We start from the raw sequence: 14,981 nt of genomic DNA, 5'->3' as shown, positions 1-14,981 counted from the left end.
AGCAAAACCCATTGTAAAGTGGTTGTTTGCATTTCCCGAGATGCAGGGGCACTGCTTGAAATTTTGGGCCCTATGAAAGAATATAATATTGGGCCCCCAAACCTAGACCACCCACCAACCTAGGAAACCCATTTGACGATCCAAAGTTTAATAATTTGTAGACTGGCAGCTGTAGTGTAGTCTAGTGTTAATTACCTAATACTTAGCCTACTGTCATTGACCATTGATGTATGGGTGGGCAGAGGTACATGAGTGGCATCTCTCATTAGTGTTATTTTTGCAAAAAGACACTAACATTCTGCTGATTGATTTGGAATGAGCTGGTCTGCATCCTTAATTAACAGCAGTGGTTGATTGAAAAAAAAAATCATAAAAAGGGTGACAAAAGTGGCAATGCCCCCTTTACACCAGATGAGCTAGCTTAAATGTTATCTAGCTATCTAACCATTATATTTTAATGTGCCAGTTGTCAATGTTCATTTCCAACTTTACTAACTTTCCCCCTTACAGCGTGCCTGCCAAGATGACTGAAATCCAAGTTCAGAGCCTGCAGGCACTGGTTTCAATGCAAGAGGTTAAGAGGGAATGTCTTTTTAGTGCTGCTTGGAGCAGTTTTACACAACAGCCCAAAACCTTTTCTTTTTGAATATTATTTGAAACTGAGGGGGCAGTTTCACCCGTACACTGTGTTCAGGAGAATGTTGCTGTCGTACTGGTTTGATGGTCAGAACTTAGGAGTCAGGTCTTCATTTCAGGGCTTTATTGAAGGATGCGCGTATGTGTGTCTTGGTATGTGTGTGATTTCATTGGCATAAAAGCATACAACAACACAACAATCTGTCCACAGGAGTTTGGTGTCTGCAGTTCCTCACCCCACAGGATTTGGTCCAGTACTCAGGTGGGGGAGGTCACCACAACTTTTATGATGTCCAAAACCCTTGGCTCTGTTGGGGTTGGTAAACAATGGATAAGGACAGGTCAGAGGGCAATGAATACCAGAAGGGGAACATATATGGAGCTACTGGCCAATGCCCTTCCATTTCGTTATGAAACAAACGCTCGGGAATGTGGTCTGCTTCATTTAGATCATCACAACTTTAAGCAGACGACAGATGGCGTCCGACTGGAAAATGCACGAAGACAACGTTTCCATGCCCAGAGAAAACCTGTTACACAATCGAAGGGTTGTTTATCAGTCAGTTGACCTCTGTGAGTGTTCATACCATTTCCAGATCCATGCATCGTTTACGTCAAAAACACGATGTAGCAGCAAAGAGACGACAGGGTTATATTTATATATACGTTTTAATATCATGCTCAAAATAAATACCATTTATATCCAAATACCATTTAATATAAATGGTATTTGCTTCACATAAATGTTTTGAATTCTACGATTTGCGTAATACGTGCCTACACGGTATATATCCGGTCTATTATTGGCAAATAATTAAAAGATACCTATTTTAATTACTTTTAAAACAAAACAAAATACAGCTATTGATTTCATTCTCTGAGATTAACGTTTGGAAAAGATGTCAACATGTTTGCGTTCTTTTTCCATAATGGAAAAAATTCAGGTACAGTGTGAGGGGGAGTGTCTGTTTGTCACATTGTCACGCTTCACAGCTGATTGCAACCAGGGCAAGGGACATGCAAGCTGCGTTGAGTGCATGACATAAAATGACATAAAAGTAGTAGGCATATCGAACACGCTTTTTCTGGTCAACTTCTGGTGTTGACAAGACATTCTGCGCGGAGCGTGACCAAGGACTGCCCCCCGCCTCGTTTCATTGGACAGACCCATGGCCGAAGCAATCGATTCGTCATTCTATTGGCTGTAGCTATTGAGACATTGCTATACTCACTCTCCATAAGAGCACAGTTCACCAGTGAAAACAACACTGAATAAACTGGGATTTCTTGACTTTGCTTCTCCGTCTTCGAGCAAGATCCTTACTGGAAGCTGTTTCTCTACACACTCTGAAGCTGAGGACTGATTGCACCAATAATGAAGTTTGTGAGGTTTCTGATGAAAAACGCAGCTTTGGCGAACGTGCCAAAGCACATTGATCACTTTTCAAAGTTTTCGCCTTCACCTCTGTCAATGAAGCAGTTCCTTGATTTCGGTGAGTAGTGGGTAGTTATCTTTTTAGAAGAGATAGGAAGCTAGCAGGATAAGGTTAACGGATTGTCTCATTGATCTGTGCAGTGCAGTGGTTTGGTGGTGGTATGTAGCATAACATAGAGTAGTGTTTCTTGAACGGCCACCAATCGCTTGGTGAAGGGAATAAATATAAGATAGCTATAACAAGTTAGGTAGTTAATTTGCTAGCTTTCTTGTTATTTGTCTGGGCTAAATTGACTGCCTGTTGGTCAAGCATCGCAAGGTAACTTGCTAGCTGGCTAGATAAGCTTACCTAACTACGTTGTTTTTCTCAGGGTTACCAAGGAAAAAAATAGGTAGCTAGCTAGCCGTGAAGGGGGCCGAGATGGGTAGTTTGATATAAGTGGAAGCATAACGGTTGCATTATTATTTCTCTTACTTTCTATGTTTCTACAGTACAAGTCAGCTAGTTAGGGAACTATTGCACTTGTGTTACTCGTGTATTGTCTGAACACGGTGCAGAGCCAGGATTGCATCAGAATAGGTGAGCAGCAGTATTCCAGTTTCCGTAGCCCTTCAGCTAATGTCATGTTTCTTGCTCTGTGCGTTTTATATTCATTCATAAATTAATGAACAAATGTGTCAGATGAGCAAATGTGTCATACATATCAAAGTGAATGCATGTGCATACTTGAGAAGTCGATTAGCTGTAGCCCCAAAACTAAACAGCAAGAAATGGCACAGCTGGCGAAAAATATTATGACTGGTTTACTCCTAGTTTGCACAGATTGCCAATTTGAAATAGCTGATGGCTGTCTGATTAGATCTGTGCGAATGTTTCCGCTTGATGGCAGGCAAAAGCCAAGAACGTTACCACAATAAACTTACCCTTAGCAACTTGGATTCATTTGATGTGCAACAGTGATTAATTCATTTCAGAATTTACAAAAACATTACATGCTCTCCTAAAGTCCTGGCACTCCAGATCCATGTAAATTTATCTGAAAATATGGTTCGAGGCATATCAAAATACAGTCTGTAGGGTAGGTAGTTTCATCACAATTACGATAGCATCCGCTTTAACTCCATGCCCCTGGCATAATATATTAGACTTGGAAACAGTAGTACGCAAATGTTTGTAGGCTCCCCATGTGTTATTTGCCAATCCTGACATAACTGTTTCAGTTTTTAAAGATGGCAAGAGGTGGCTGTTTGAAAACACTTCTGTAACACGGTCCTGTATATGTCTACCTACAAATGAGCTGAGGAAGGGCTCTGTGTCTTTATTTCCAAAGATGTGTGAATGTCAGGTCACGAGCTTGTACTGACATCAACTTTGTATTTCCAGGTTCCACCAATGCATGTGAGAAAACCTCCTTTGCCTTCCTGAGACAAGAGCTTCCCGTGCGATTGTCCAACATCATGAAGGAGATCAATCTGCTCCCTGACCGATTATTGACCACTCCATCCGTGCAGCTGGTGCAGAGCTGGTGAGAGCAGTGTTATTACAACAATGGTACCCCAAAAGTGCGATGAATAGCATGATCAGAGATTCAATGTGGCCGGTTTGTGAAATGCACCATGCGTGTACACAGTATATCTTTATGTAATATATCAAACTTGGAAAAATCGGGACAATTTTATATTGTTTTATTGATGTTCAGCGTTATTTGATTGTATGTATTTATGTTTCTACGATCTCATGTCCGTTTATTTCAAGTCCGTTTACTGCGAGGGTTTCAAGTAGTAGCCTACCTCAGTATTAATAGCCTGCCCTTTGTCCCAGATTCAGATCGTAGCAAACTGCGGTTCTTTGGCACAGCAGCAGGCGCGTTCAGCTGTGAACTTTGTCCCAGTTTAACCCCCCCACTCCGTCGCGAATCACGTGATTCGTTGTTTTCGAGTTAAGCGCGGCCACGTCAACTGCAGTAGGGAGTAGTTGCCAGTCGTTATGTCATGGCAGTGACCACATACATTGCTTTGAGCGAAGCGAAAATTGTCAATTCTGTATAGTCTACACCAAAGAATTGGATTTACACGTATTGTCATATTTCCAATTAAATATGTTCTTGCCAACTAATCTCACAAGACGCTACCTTGCTTTAGTAAACAGATAGCGTCTAAATTCTATAGAGAAGCAGCGTAATGTATTGCATTGGCCATTGACGAAAATATGGGGGTGGGCGGGGAAAGGGTTTGCTGCTTCCCCCTCAGCTGTTGGCCCGAGTTGTTTTCCTTTTCTGAGTGAAGAGAACATTGAGTACCCTCGATATCTTCGCTTTCATAAGTGTACATTACATCTGCGTCTACGTTATTTTGGCGCTAGGCTGTGTGATTGTTATTCAGTGTTGTACTAACTGACCGCTAAAGTAAAATGAGTACATTTTTTTTTCTTTTGCCGTCAGAGTAATTAATATCTTTATAGAAAAAACTTTTTAAAGATTGCGGTCTGTATTTATTTTTGTTCCTGTGACTTTATTTTTTGGCCACTTTACTGTTACCGTCTGCAGACTGACAATGCAAATGTGTAAATTAAATATTTTGCCAGTGTCAGTGTCACGAGGGATAAACTTGTACAATCCAGGGTTCTACAGTTAAGGGAAGTGTGCTGTGATTCTCTAAAATATGATTGAAGTACATACCCACAACAGTTAGATCCACAGATGCATTCATAAATAATTCAGATTTTTTGTCCACAGTGCAGTTTTCCAGAACGTAGTTTCCTGGTGCTTTGGATCCAAACCCTCCATATTCAGTGTCGAGGGGCGGAGTAGAATGTCGTTGCAATGCAGATTCCTGATTAGTTGAGATGTGAGACTAGGGTCACATCAACTTGAGGCTGAGAGCGTATGGTGGTTGTTTTCGGACATTACCTGCCTGTTTTCCAGATTCTCTCGGCTGTACTGCTGCCACTTCAGACACAGCAACAGTGTGAAAGTTTGCTCCGTGTTAGTAATTACCACCGACATTAGCAACAATTAGCATTTTTTTTCTCCCTGAAATACATCACTGATTGCAGGGAAACTGGAGAAAGGAGAAAATGGGTGCACTTATGGGAGAGAATTTCCTTTTTGCCCACTTCACTTAATTTGAACTTCTTCTTAATTTCTTTTTTATGCCGGATGCCAAATTGAGTTACTCCTGCCTTTGATCAGGTGGATTGAGAAGTGCTTTGATGAACATATTGTACAGAGTTGATTTGTTCCTGTGGTTGTAGAACAGCTCAGGGGAGAACCCAGAAGTCTATCAGCATTGCTAAAATGTTACAGTGATGATTTCTGTGGGTGAAGTGTTCTCTTAATAGGGTAGGGTACAGTATTAAAATGCGTTTACAATATGACTATATACCATTAGATCAGACTTAGGTAAATGATCTTGTGATCGGTGCATTATATAATCATATATTTGAGGGTGGTGGGGGGCAGGCATTCTGCCAATGTCATCTTAATCTGAGGATCTTTTACAACAGCCTCGCACAGTGCAGGCGTCATATCTGCCTTACCTCTACTCCTCTACTAAATATAGCTGTTCCTGGAAACTTTCAGAACATGCAGTGGAGCAGAGGAAGGAGTAACAGTGTTTTCACCTTAAACTGATGGACTGGACTGACTTTGAATTACTTACGTGCCAAATAGTCTCACTGAATATCAGATACACAGCAAGAAATATTCTTGCAAAACAGATGGCGCCCCAAAACGGTTCAATATATACTGCCTTTTGGGCAGTAAAAAAGTGAAACAGGACAAGTAAGACAAGTCATGGAAACGTTTGTTCATGTGATTTGGCCTCTGCATTATCAAACGGAAACACATACCAGACATCATTCTAGGAAAGTTCATTGAACTGTTTACTATTTGAGGCTAAATTTGCGCTCCTGTCTGTGTGCATTCAGGTACATCCAGAGCTTAATGGAGATCCTGGATTTCCTGGACAAAAGTCCCGATGACCACAAAGCCCTGGGAGAGTAAGTACTCGCTTGCCTAGACAGCTCCATTCAGCCTCCCAGATTCCTTTGAGGGTTCAACTTTACACCCCTTTGTCTGTCTGCCCCACCAGGTTTGTGGATACATTGGTGACCATCAGGAACAGGCACAACGATGTGGTGCCCACCATGGCGCAGGGTGTGATCGAGTATAAGGAAGCCTTCGGCCAGGACCCCGTCACCAGCCAGAACATCCAGTACTTCTTGGATCGCTTCTACATGAGCCGCATATCCATTCGCATGCTCATCAACCAGCACAGTAAGTTCAGGCTTCCAGCAGAACTGCATGGTCCTGGCCTCAAACAGTTTCCCACAGCTGGCAATCAGTTCTGTACGCTCACCTGAATCAGTTGTACAGAAGCACTCCTACTTGGTCAAGACAGACTCCAGACCACCAACTAAAATCGGCTCCACTAAACAGTCAGTCAGGTGTTGTGTAACTTATGGTTATTGTACCAAGACATTCTTCACCATCAAAACTGTTTTTGCACAATGTAGGGTAACACTTTTGAGTTCCTGACACTATTTACACCTAAGATGTGTAGTCAAATTGGGAATAATACACATTTTCTCATTATTGACACTCCTTGTAATAGAAAAGGCGCTCACCATTGCGCCAGAGCGGTCAGATTACAGTGTTATCTGGGCTGTCGAGCTGTCATTCTAGAAAGAGATATTTTTACCCCTTTGCCTCAGTGGTCTCGCTCTTGGCAGTTGATCCCTCACTCTGTCAGACTGGACTGTTCCTGTCAGTCACTGACAAAGGTTATGTCAGTCATTGACCGGTTTGCTGGCGGCTGTTTTTGCCGCGCTTATGTTACCGGCAACTGCTCTGGCTCACGCTTCGTGCTTCTCCTTTGGCAGCACTAATATTCGACGGGGCAACGAACCCTATTCACCCCAACACCATCGGGTGCATCGACCCTTGCTGTGAAGTCGCAGAGGTCGTTAGAGGTAAGGCAGAGCTGCAGTTAGTTGGTCTTTGTCTGTAAGAGCAGTACTGTATATTAGTGAACTGAAGTGAACAAAAGGATTGGTGTGCCCAGAGCACAGTCAGCAGAAGGAGGCATACATTGCACAGTTGCTATTACATGGTACTGATCATAGGCTCTCAACCCAGAATTCTTGTCTTGACTGAACTGTAACATCCGCGGTCTCCTCCCTTCTCCATTCCTCTTTCTCCAGATGCGTACGAAAGTGCCAAAATGCTCTGTGACCAGTACTACCTTGGCTCTCCCGACCTGGAGCTGCGAGAATTAAACGGTAACTTGTAACCCAGCACCCAGAGATTCACTTCATGTTTACTGTGCTCACAGCGTAGTTCACATGCAGGGGGATTGTCACCTTTATTTACTAATTTGGTGCGCTCCTAATGTATAAATGAGCAAGCCAGCCTCTTCTGTCGAGCAGCACTTTTGTGTGCAAACAACTTAGTCGGCTCTTGAACCAGAACAGAATTCAAAGTCTTCCATGGAGCGAGTGTAATAGACCGGTGTAGATTGGCGGTTGCCTCTGTCAATATTGACAGTGGGTGACTGCATTCCTATTGCTCTGAGACCAATGAATGTCTGTCCAAGCAGAGCAAGTATTTGTTAAATGCCATAAATCCCCCACAAGATTCAAGCTGTTGTTTCTGAATTTGCACATCAGCACAGTTTTAAATAAATGTATTTTCTCTTCTTACCCAGCCAACAAGAAGGGACAGTCCATTGACATAGTGTACGTCCCCTCCCACCTCTACCACATGCTGTTTGAGCTTTTTAAGGTAAGAAAACCTCTGTGAAAAAAGGGAAGCTGTTTGATGTCTGGTGGCAAACAATTGCTAGAGCAGTTGTGTCTTACCTCCTGCAGAATGCCATGAGGGCCACTATTGAAAACCATGAAGCCAGTAGCAGCCTCCCGCCCATTAAAGTCATGGTAGCTATTGGTGGAGAAGACCTGTCAATAAAGGTATGTGCTTTTAAATTAACAAGTTCTTGAGTGGCTCCTTCAGCTATGGTGCTCATTTGAAGTGCAGGGCGAGTCTGACAGGTCAGGCTCGCTTTAGAGTGCACAGTGGGACTTGCAGTGTGAAAAATTGTCATTGACGTGCAAGTATATTGGAGGAATGCATTCACAGCACCCCAGTGGTACTGCCAAGTGCACAATATGCCATAATGGGACAGGCTTAAGGTACAGTTGGTGATTCCAAAATGACGAAAAGACAGAAAAGCATGTGAATGCTCATAAAAATTGCTAAATACAAAAAAGAAAAAGTAAAGGCAGTACATCTGAATCAGTATTACTAACATGGACATTCATTGGTCAGAACCTTGAATAAATGGGTGATTTAGTCCTAGCACAGGGCCTGTAAAATAGTTTTGTTTGTTTCCTTAGTAAGTAGTATGAAGTCTTGTGAAGTCACTACCTGTGCCCTTTCCCTAAATCCCTGTGTGAACATGTTACGTAAGCTTGAGCCCTCATAGTAACAGGCTGATTAATGTAAAGCTCTGTTTGTAATCTCAGATAGGATTAACAAGATTGAGCGAGCACCAACTGGTATATTAAGAGCCTAATAACCCAGTCCTGCTGTTCTTTTGATACCTGCTATAACCGTTCGTAGTTGTGCGAGTAGTGATGATGAAACACAGCTGGGGGCGCGTATGGGTTCATGTAGTTGGACCTCTGCATTATTGGACAGAAAACCATACCAGGGGTGTTCTCCATCTTTGTTCCTTGACACATCCTGTGAGTGTTGTGTAAATTATGTCTCCCAATACCTGCCTCCATTTCATCACACTCACATACTGCTTGATACACTAATTCAAGAGGGTTCACATGCTGACAACAGTAAAAAAAAAAAAAAAAACTATGCATAGATTCAACTTGACTGCTGACGACGTCAAGGTTTGTCCGTAGCCTGACCATAGTCTGTCCCCCTGTAACCTAGATGAGTGACCGTGGTGGTGGGGTCCCCTTCAGGAAGATTGAGAGGCTCTTCAGCTACATGTACTCCACGGCTCCCACGCCACAGATAGGCCATCACCAGAGGGCACCGCTGGTGAGTCTCCCTCCCACCATCCTACCCTGCTGCTATATTTCTGACCTGAATTATTCCAGAAGCATTCATTCACATATATGAAAATGACTGAAGGGTAAAGGACATCGACACTGTAAAAGCCATTGACATAGTTAAAGTGCACTTAAGGATACATGTTGAAGAATCTTAACAGTTCTTGCACCTCTTCCAAATGTTACGGATGCTACATGGGTTTAATGGTGTCATAATCCGTCAGCACCCTGGCTCTATCCGGTGGTGGGTATGGCCCGATTAACTTGTTTGCATAATTACTGGCTTAAGAGTAAATTCTGCACTTACGTAAATGATTACTGTTATGAGCTCTCTCATGACCACATTTTTTAGTGAGAGCTGTGGTTGTAAACTGTGTTCTAAATTGGGAAAACCTCAATTCCTTACACCTCAGCTTTTGGTAATGGGCTTTGCCTTTTTAGTTTCCACAGTTTCATTGCTTCTGGTCAGCAAGTCCCTCATAAGCCATCATGGTACCCTTCACTGTGGGAGCACTGATGCTTTGCTCCCGTTTCTAATGCAGAGGTGATATTATCAGGTGAATACGGGGAGATTTGTGACACCCTGTCTGTGTCATCCACAGGCTGGGTTTGGCTACGGGCTCCCCATCTCACGTCTCTATGCCCAGTACTTCCAGGGAGACCTTCAGCTGTACTCCATGGAGGGCCACGGCACTGATGCGGTCATCCACCTGAAGGTACGCACTGCTGACAGGAATGGCCCAGCTACCACAACACTCACAAAGGCTTTCGACTGTCGTGGCCTTGTAGGCACATCGCTACAATGTTTCAGTGCTGTTGTGAGATTGTTATGTGGTAGCTGGGTGCATCCTCACCACCTTCAAGGAAACTGCCATTTCTTCCTTCACCTGAATATCAGTTACAGTACTGCCATCCCTCTCCACAGGCTTTATCAACAGATTCAGTGGAGAAACTGCCCGTGTATAACAAGACAGCCCTGAGACACTACAAGATGAGCCAAGAGGCAGATGACTGGTGTGTGCCGAGCAGAGAGCCCTTGGACCTGGCTGTCTACAGGGTTGCTAAGTGAGGAACCAGCCTTGTACCTCTTACCTTGAAGAGTTGAGGCAAAATGGAACCCGCCACTGGGCAAACTTTGCAGAGATGGTTCGGGTGGAAGACAAAGGAGACCAATCTCAGAAGTAGCTGTGGAACTCTGTTGACTATCTTGACAGACAGTGATTTAAAAAGTAGTACACAATTGTATTGCCCCTGCCCTAGGTGTTCTGTTTTAGAGGGCAAAGGAAATAAGCATGAGTAGAAGTGGGGTGGAAGTGTCACTCTTAGACCACAGTTGTCACTCAGAATGCATGGTATTCCTATTATGTCACCAGTGTCCCCTAAAAGTTATAATGAGTGTCCAGTCTATATGGTGGCTGTCAGTGCACTGTCTCCAGGGCCTGTAGTGGAGACTGTTCCTAGTGAGTGGCAAGCTGCGAAGAGCATGGGTCTGAATGCTAGCAGCTATGATCAGGATGTGGACGAAGGTCTCCGTATGTTGGTTTGTGGGAGAAATGTGTGGAGGTGAAACTGCATGGGATGAAAGGTCTCGTCATACAGAAATTCTGCCTTTGACGTTAAGTTCTTGAATTTACAACATTGGAGAGTCAGAGGAAGAAAGAGACTGAACCTCAGACTGAGTAATAAGGAAGGACCGAAATGGTGGCCCTTATCATGGACCATATTTTGATTGCCTGCAGACTACTGTCTTAAGCCTAGCTAAGCTAAGGTCCCTAGCAAGCACTGGACCTGCCTTGCACGCCTTACAGAAAGACATTGGGACAAGATCCTTCCCACCACAAGAGGCTAAAATCTGTAGGATTAACAATATGGAGAGATTGAGACAATTGATTTAAAATGTGCTGTTAATCAAGAGCTGGACAGTGAGACCACCTGACTCTCAGATAAAATGGATTAGCATCAGATTTGGAGGCATTACATTTTATTTTCTTAAGCCATGAGAGCGCAACTCATGTAGTACCATTTCAAAAACCATTGTAACCAAAGAAGTATTTGCATGGTTTAAATTCGATGACTGTTTGTGAGTGGTTTCGTGGGCAGAGTCACCTGTTTTGTGGTGGAACTTCAAGGTCTCAGGAGACATTAAAAGGACTGTTATTTACAAAGGTATTTTAATTGTCTTCTCTTCTAATCAGGCATGGGGGCAAACTTTATGGTATTTCACTCATCTGTCCAAAGCTAGCCTCCTGTGGTGAGAAACCTCCCAGATGTATACTTTGGTAGTGCTAAACAGCATAATTTTTACAAACGGCTGCATATTAGTGTATAATTTAAAAGCATTTTATGGATGGTCTGAAAGGATAAGTCTGTGGAACGTGCCCAAACATTTCATAAAGTTGTACGTTTGAGGTCAATGCAAGATATTACAGCCTTATTTAATCTGTTTAGTGCAATGTGATGTGAACTGTACAAACCAATCAGAGTATGTAACGTTTGCAGTTGGTGTACCTCAAAGCAGCAGCCTGCCATTTTTACACCCCATTGAGATGCCTTGACACTGTGCCACAGTACTAGGTGGCATGGTGAACTTTGGAATGTGGCCATTGTGGCAGCCCATTAGTGCTCATAGCTGGCACTGGGAGGCATGACTGAATATGTAGTAGTCTGCCCAGTGGCCTTTGTTCAAGTATTTAACTTCCTGAACTTGGTCACCCCCAAGTCCCCAAGGTATTATTCAACATGTGTGGTTTGTCTTTTTTAATAAACCTGAGCAAAAGGTTCGGTCTGTCAAAATACCATGTTGTAAAATGCATGTCTTTTGTTGATGTCATTTTTTGATGTATTTGTATCCCGCTGTGACCCCAGTATAAGCATGCATGCATACTCTAGATGGCATCTGTGTCAGTTCAGAGGTGGATTGGGGAAAATTCAGCAGGGATCTGTAAGGTTTTTTAATCAAGACAGTTTGGAAAGGGTTGATGGCTCTTTGGTGATGTTTGTCAATGACAGAAGTGGGTCCACTTGATGTGCACACCAACTATATATTATTATTACTTTATGACCTTGGATTTGTGTTTTGTTTTTTATTTTCCTTTTTTATATTTCACCCAAACTCCTGTATTGTAATGTATATTTTGAAAGATAATATTTTTTATATAAAAAAACTGCTTTTATCTGTTAAAAGTTGAATAAACGGTTATTTCAATGAGAATCTTCTGTATTAAATAATTCACATCTGAATTACTATCAAATTTATGCTTGATTCCCGTGGGTATGTCAAAGTGGTCTACTGTACATGGACTCTACAGCCCAGCACTGATCATAGATCAGTATTTACCTTTCACACAGAGTAGTGGGTTTAAAACTGGGAGAGCTGATCCTGGATGGGCAGCTGGAGGAAGAAAGTACTTGAGTCTAATGGGAATAGAGAGGGAGGGGGGGAGGATTCTGGTAGAGGAAGTAATCTTGTGTTCTGCCATGTGTTAGACTCTGACCAATGAGTGCCAAGGACAATGCTGCTGTTGCATAAGTGTCTTCTGTGAAGAAAAACAAAGAGCTGGGGACAAGAGCACCCTGTTCTAGTAAACCATAGGTGTGATTTTTTTTATGCTTGAATTCTCTACTTTAGAGGCAAAAACAAACCCTCTTTTACTTATTAATATGCTCACATTTCTTATGTAAATGCAGGAACAAATATATATGACTGCAGCAGGCCACATAACAGACTAAAGTATATAAAATATGATAGAAGAAAAGAAAAATTTCTGTACATGACCAAAAGTGCTAGGCACCTTATGGTCATTAGATTATCAACTACATTACTGCTGTGAAAGAGTAACAGTGTATTGTATTTTTGGTACAATAGGTTTGTGCATCACTGCTGTTCTGCCTTTTTGATAAAATACAGTGAAATTCTTGTACTTCGTACTTGTTTTTACTCTTACTTTGAAAAGGGGTACAACAGACATAAAGGATTCATCAAAGGGTGTTACCTTGCAACTTCCTACAGATAACACTTCCATACTAAGATTATTCTGACAACAGTAATCTGATGTGATTTTGGAAGAAATTTGTTGGTATGGTATTGGTGTTGTATCTGGTTTTGTTGCATCTGCAGAAGTTGTGCATGATGATTTGACCTTGGTTTATGTTAAAAAAAAAATCTTTGCAGTTTACACTAATCAATACAGGGCACAACACAACACAAACATATTCTGTAAAAGCTTTGCAGTTCTTTACCTGGGTCTTTAACCTGTCGGTGAAATTGTATCCTTAATAAATAAACTGAAGAGTTTTTAATTTTCTCTTTGTTGATGATTTAGGTCTGTATTATTTATTAAATTTTAAGAATTGCGTAAGTTCTTCCTTACTAAACCTAGGTAGGCCACACGTTAAACTTAATATACTCTTTTCTGTGTCAATCAGATGTGGTCTTTATCCTGTTTGATGACAATTGATAACATTCTATGTTATAATAGTGTAAAAGCTGCTACTATTAAACCAATGCCCTCCAAAACAGTTCAGTAACGTAAGCATGCAGAAATAATGGCATCAAACTTTTAAAGGAACTTAGAATTGCATGGTCCACCCTTTGTATTCAGAAGCCACTCAAGACAAAACAAACCTACTCAAGATGACTGTACTCTAGTCTTGTTGTTACCTTGCAGTTTTGTGATGCTTTCACAGCATTTGTGAAGTTAAAAAATAAATGAGTAGTGGGGTGTGTCCAACAGAGGAAAGACTGGCCAAAAGTCTGCTCACTAGACCCTGCTGATCAACCGCACAAGATGACTTGTTAGCAACAGCCATACCAACTGCGCCTACTCTTTTATTGTTGGAGGACTTTAACCGTGTGGCAATAAACATCCTTACTCCTCTTAAAAGCACAATTTCATGTCCAATTGCGGACACGTCAGAGATATAGTCGACCTGATTATTACTTGAGAGGGCCGACGCTAGCCCACGTCTGTGAAGCATGGGCACGTTATATAATGTGAATTTTGTGCTAACAGAGCATGATAAGGACTGGATTGCTGGCAAACAGGGTGAAGGTTGGACACAGATGTCACGTATTTAGTGAGTCCTTAGCCAACAGAGAGTTTACTTTTGATCTTTATTGACAGACAATAAGGCCAAGCTCAGTGTGGTAGAAACCATTCCTGGGTCAAAGCAGGTCATCCATTTAACAGTGGACTAATGTCCTACGACATGTAGGGTATCACTGCCAAAATTGACACTGTTACTTGTTGAACATTCACCACACTGGTAAATGCATTTAATCTGAATGACAGCACATCTGGTACTAGGTCAGGTTCAACTGAAACTGAGCTTTTATGAAGGAAATGTCTTTGGAAAGCTCCTCCATAGTGTTTGCCAATGATCTACACAGAACTGGGGAAAGGGGAAAATGGGGAATGAAAAAAGACAAATACCTATGGAGAGAATGCATATGTGTGTGTGTGTGTGTGTGTGCGTGTGTGTGTGTGTACACGCATGCATGCGTGTGTGCATTTGTGTATGTGTACGTGTGTGTGTATGTGTGCAAATAAGGGTGAGAATATTATATGTGTAATATTAAATTTTCCTCACGACACATTTGTCCCAGTCCTAAAAACAATTTTAAGAATGAATTGCTCAGCTTGGATGCAGAATTTGATTCTCCTAAGTGAAGTAGATTGTAGCTTTTTCCACCATGGAAGCAATATGAAATATGAGATACTATGCATGCCTAAATTATTTGTAGGTTGGTATCATATTCAATGTGAACAAATTAAAATTCCCTTGCATTCATGTCAAGAGGATGAAACAATAAGAAGGAAGACACAATGTAGGTTTAGGGAC

General features: G+C 42.0%; 1 protein-coding gene across 1 annotated transcript; it reads left to right on the top strand.

Moving 5' to 3' along the window:
- Positions 1–1,888: 1,888 nt before the first annotated feature.
- pdk2a (pyruvate dehydrogenase kinase 2a) lies at positions 1,889–12,245 on the top strand. Its single transcript, XM_036525381.1, has 11 exons — positions 1,889–2,129; positions 3,456–3,597; positions 6,000–6,071; positions 6,164–6,348; positions 6,954–7,043; positions 7,275–7,352; positions 7,778–7,854; positions 7,941–8,039; positions 9,019–9,129; positions 9,743–9,856; positions 10,066–12,245. Exons 1-11 carry the CDS (start codon positions 2,012–2,014, stop codon positions 10,207–10,209), a joined length of 1,230 nt encoding a protein of 409 aa, XP_036381274.1. The 5' UTR covers positions 1,889–2,011; the 3' UTR covers positions 10,210–12,245.
- The last annotated feature ends 2,736 nt before the right edge of the window (positions 12,246–14,981 follow it).

This window comes from Megalops cyprinoides, chromosome 1 (genome assembly GCF_013368585.1).
Source record: "Megalops cyprinoides isolate fMegCyp1 chromosome 1, fMegCyp1.pri, whole genome shotgun sequence".
Lineage (NCBI taxonomy): Eukaryota > Metazoa > Chordata > Actinopteri > Elopiformes > Megalopidae > Megalops > Megalops cyprinoides.
This window is presented reverse-complemented; position numbering and strand designations above follow the sequence as displayed.

Coding starts and splice junctions, on each gene's coding strand:
- pdk2a (XM_036525381.1), top strand. CDS start 2,012: ATGAAGTTTGTGAGGTTTCTGATGAAAAACGCAGCTTTGGCGAACGTG. Junction 3,598..5,999: donor GTGCAGCTGGTGCAGAGCTG/GTGAGAGCAGTG, acceptor GTGTGCATTCAG/GTACATCCAGAGCTTAATGG. Junction 6,349..6,953: donor CATGCTCATCAACCAGCACA/GTAAGTTCAGGC, acceptor CTCCTTTGGCAG/CACTAATATTCGACGGGGCA.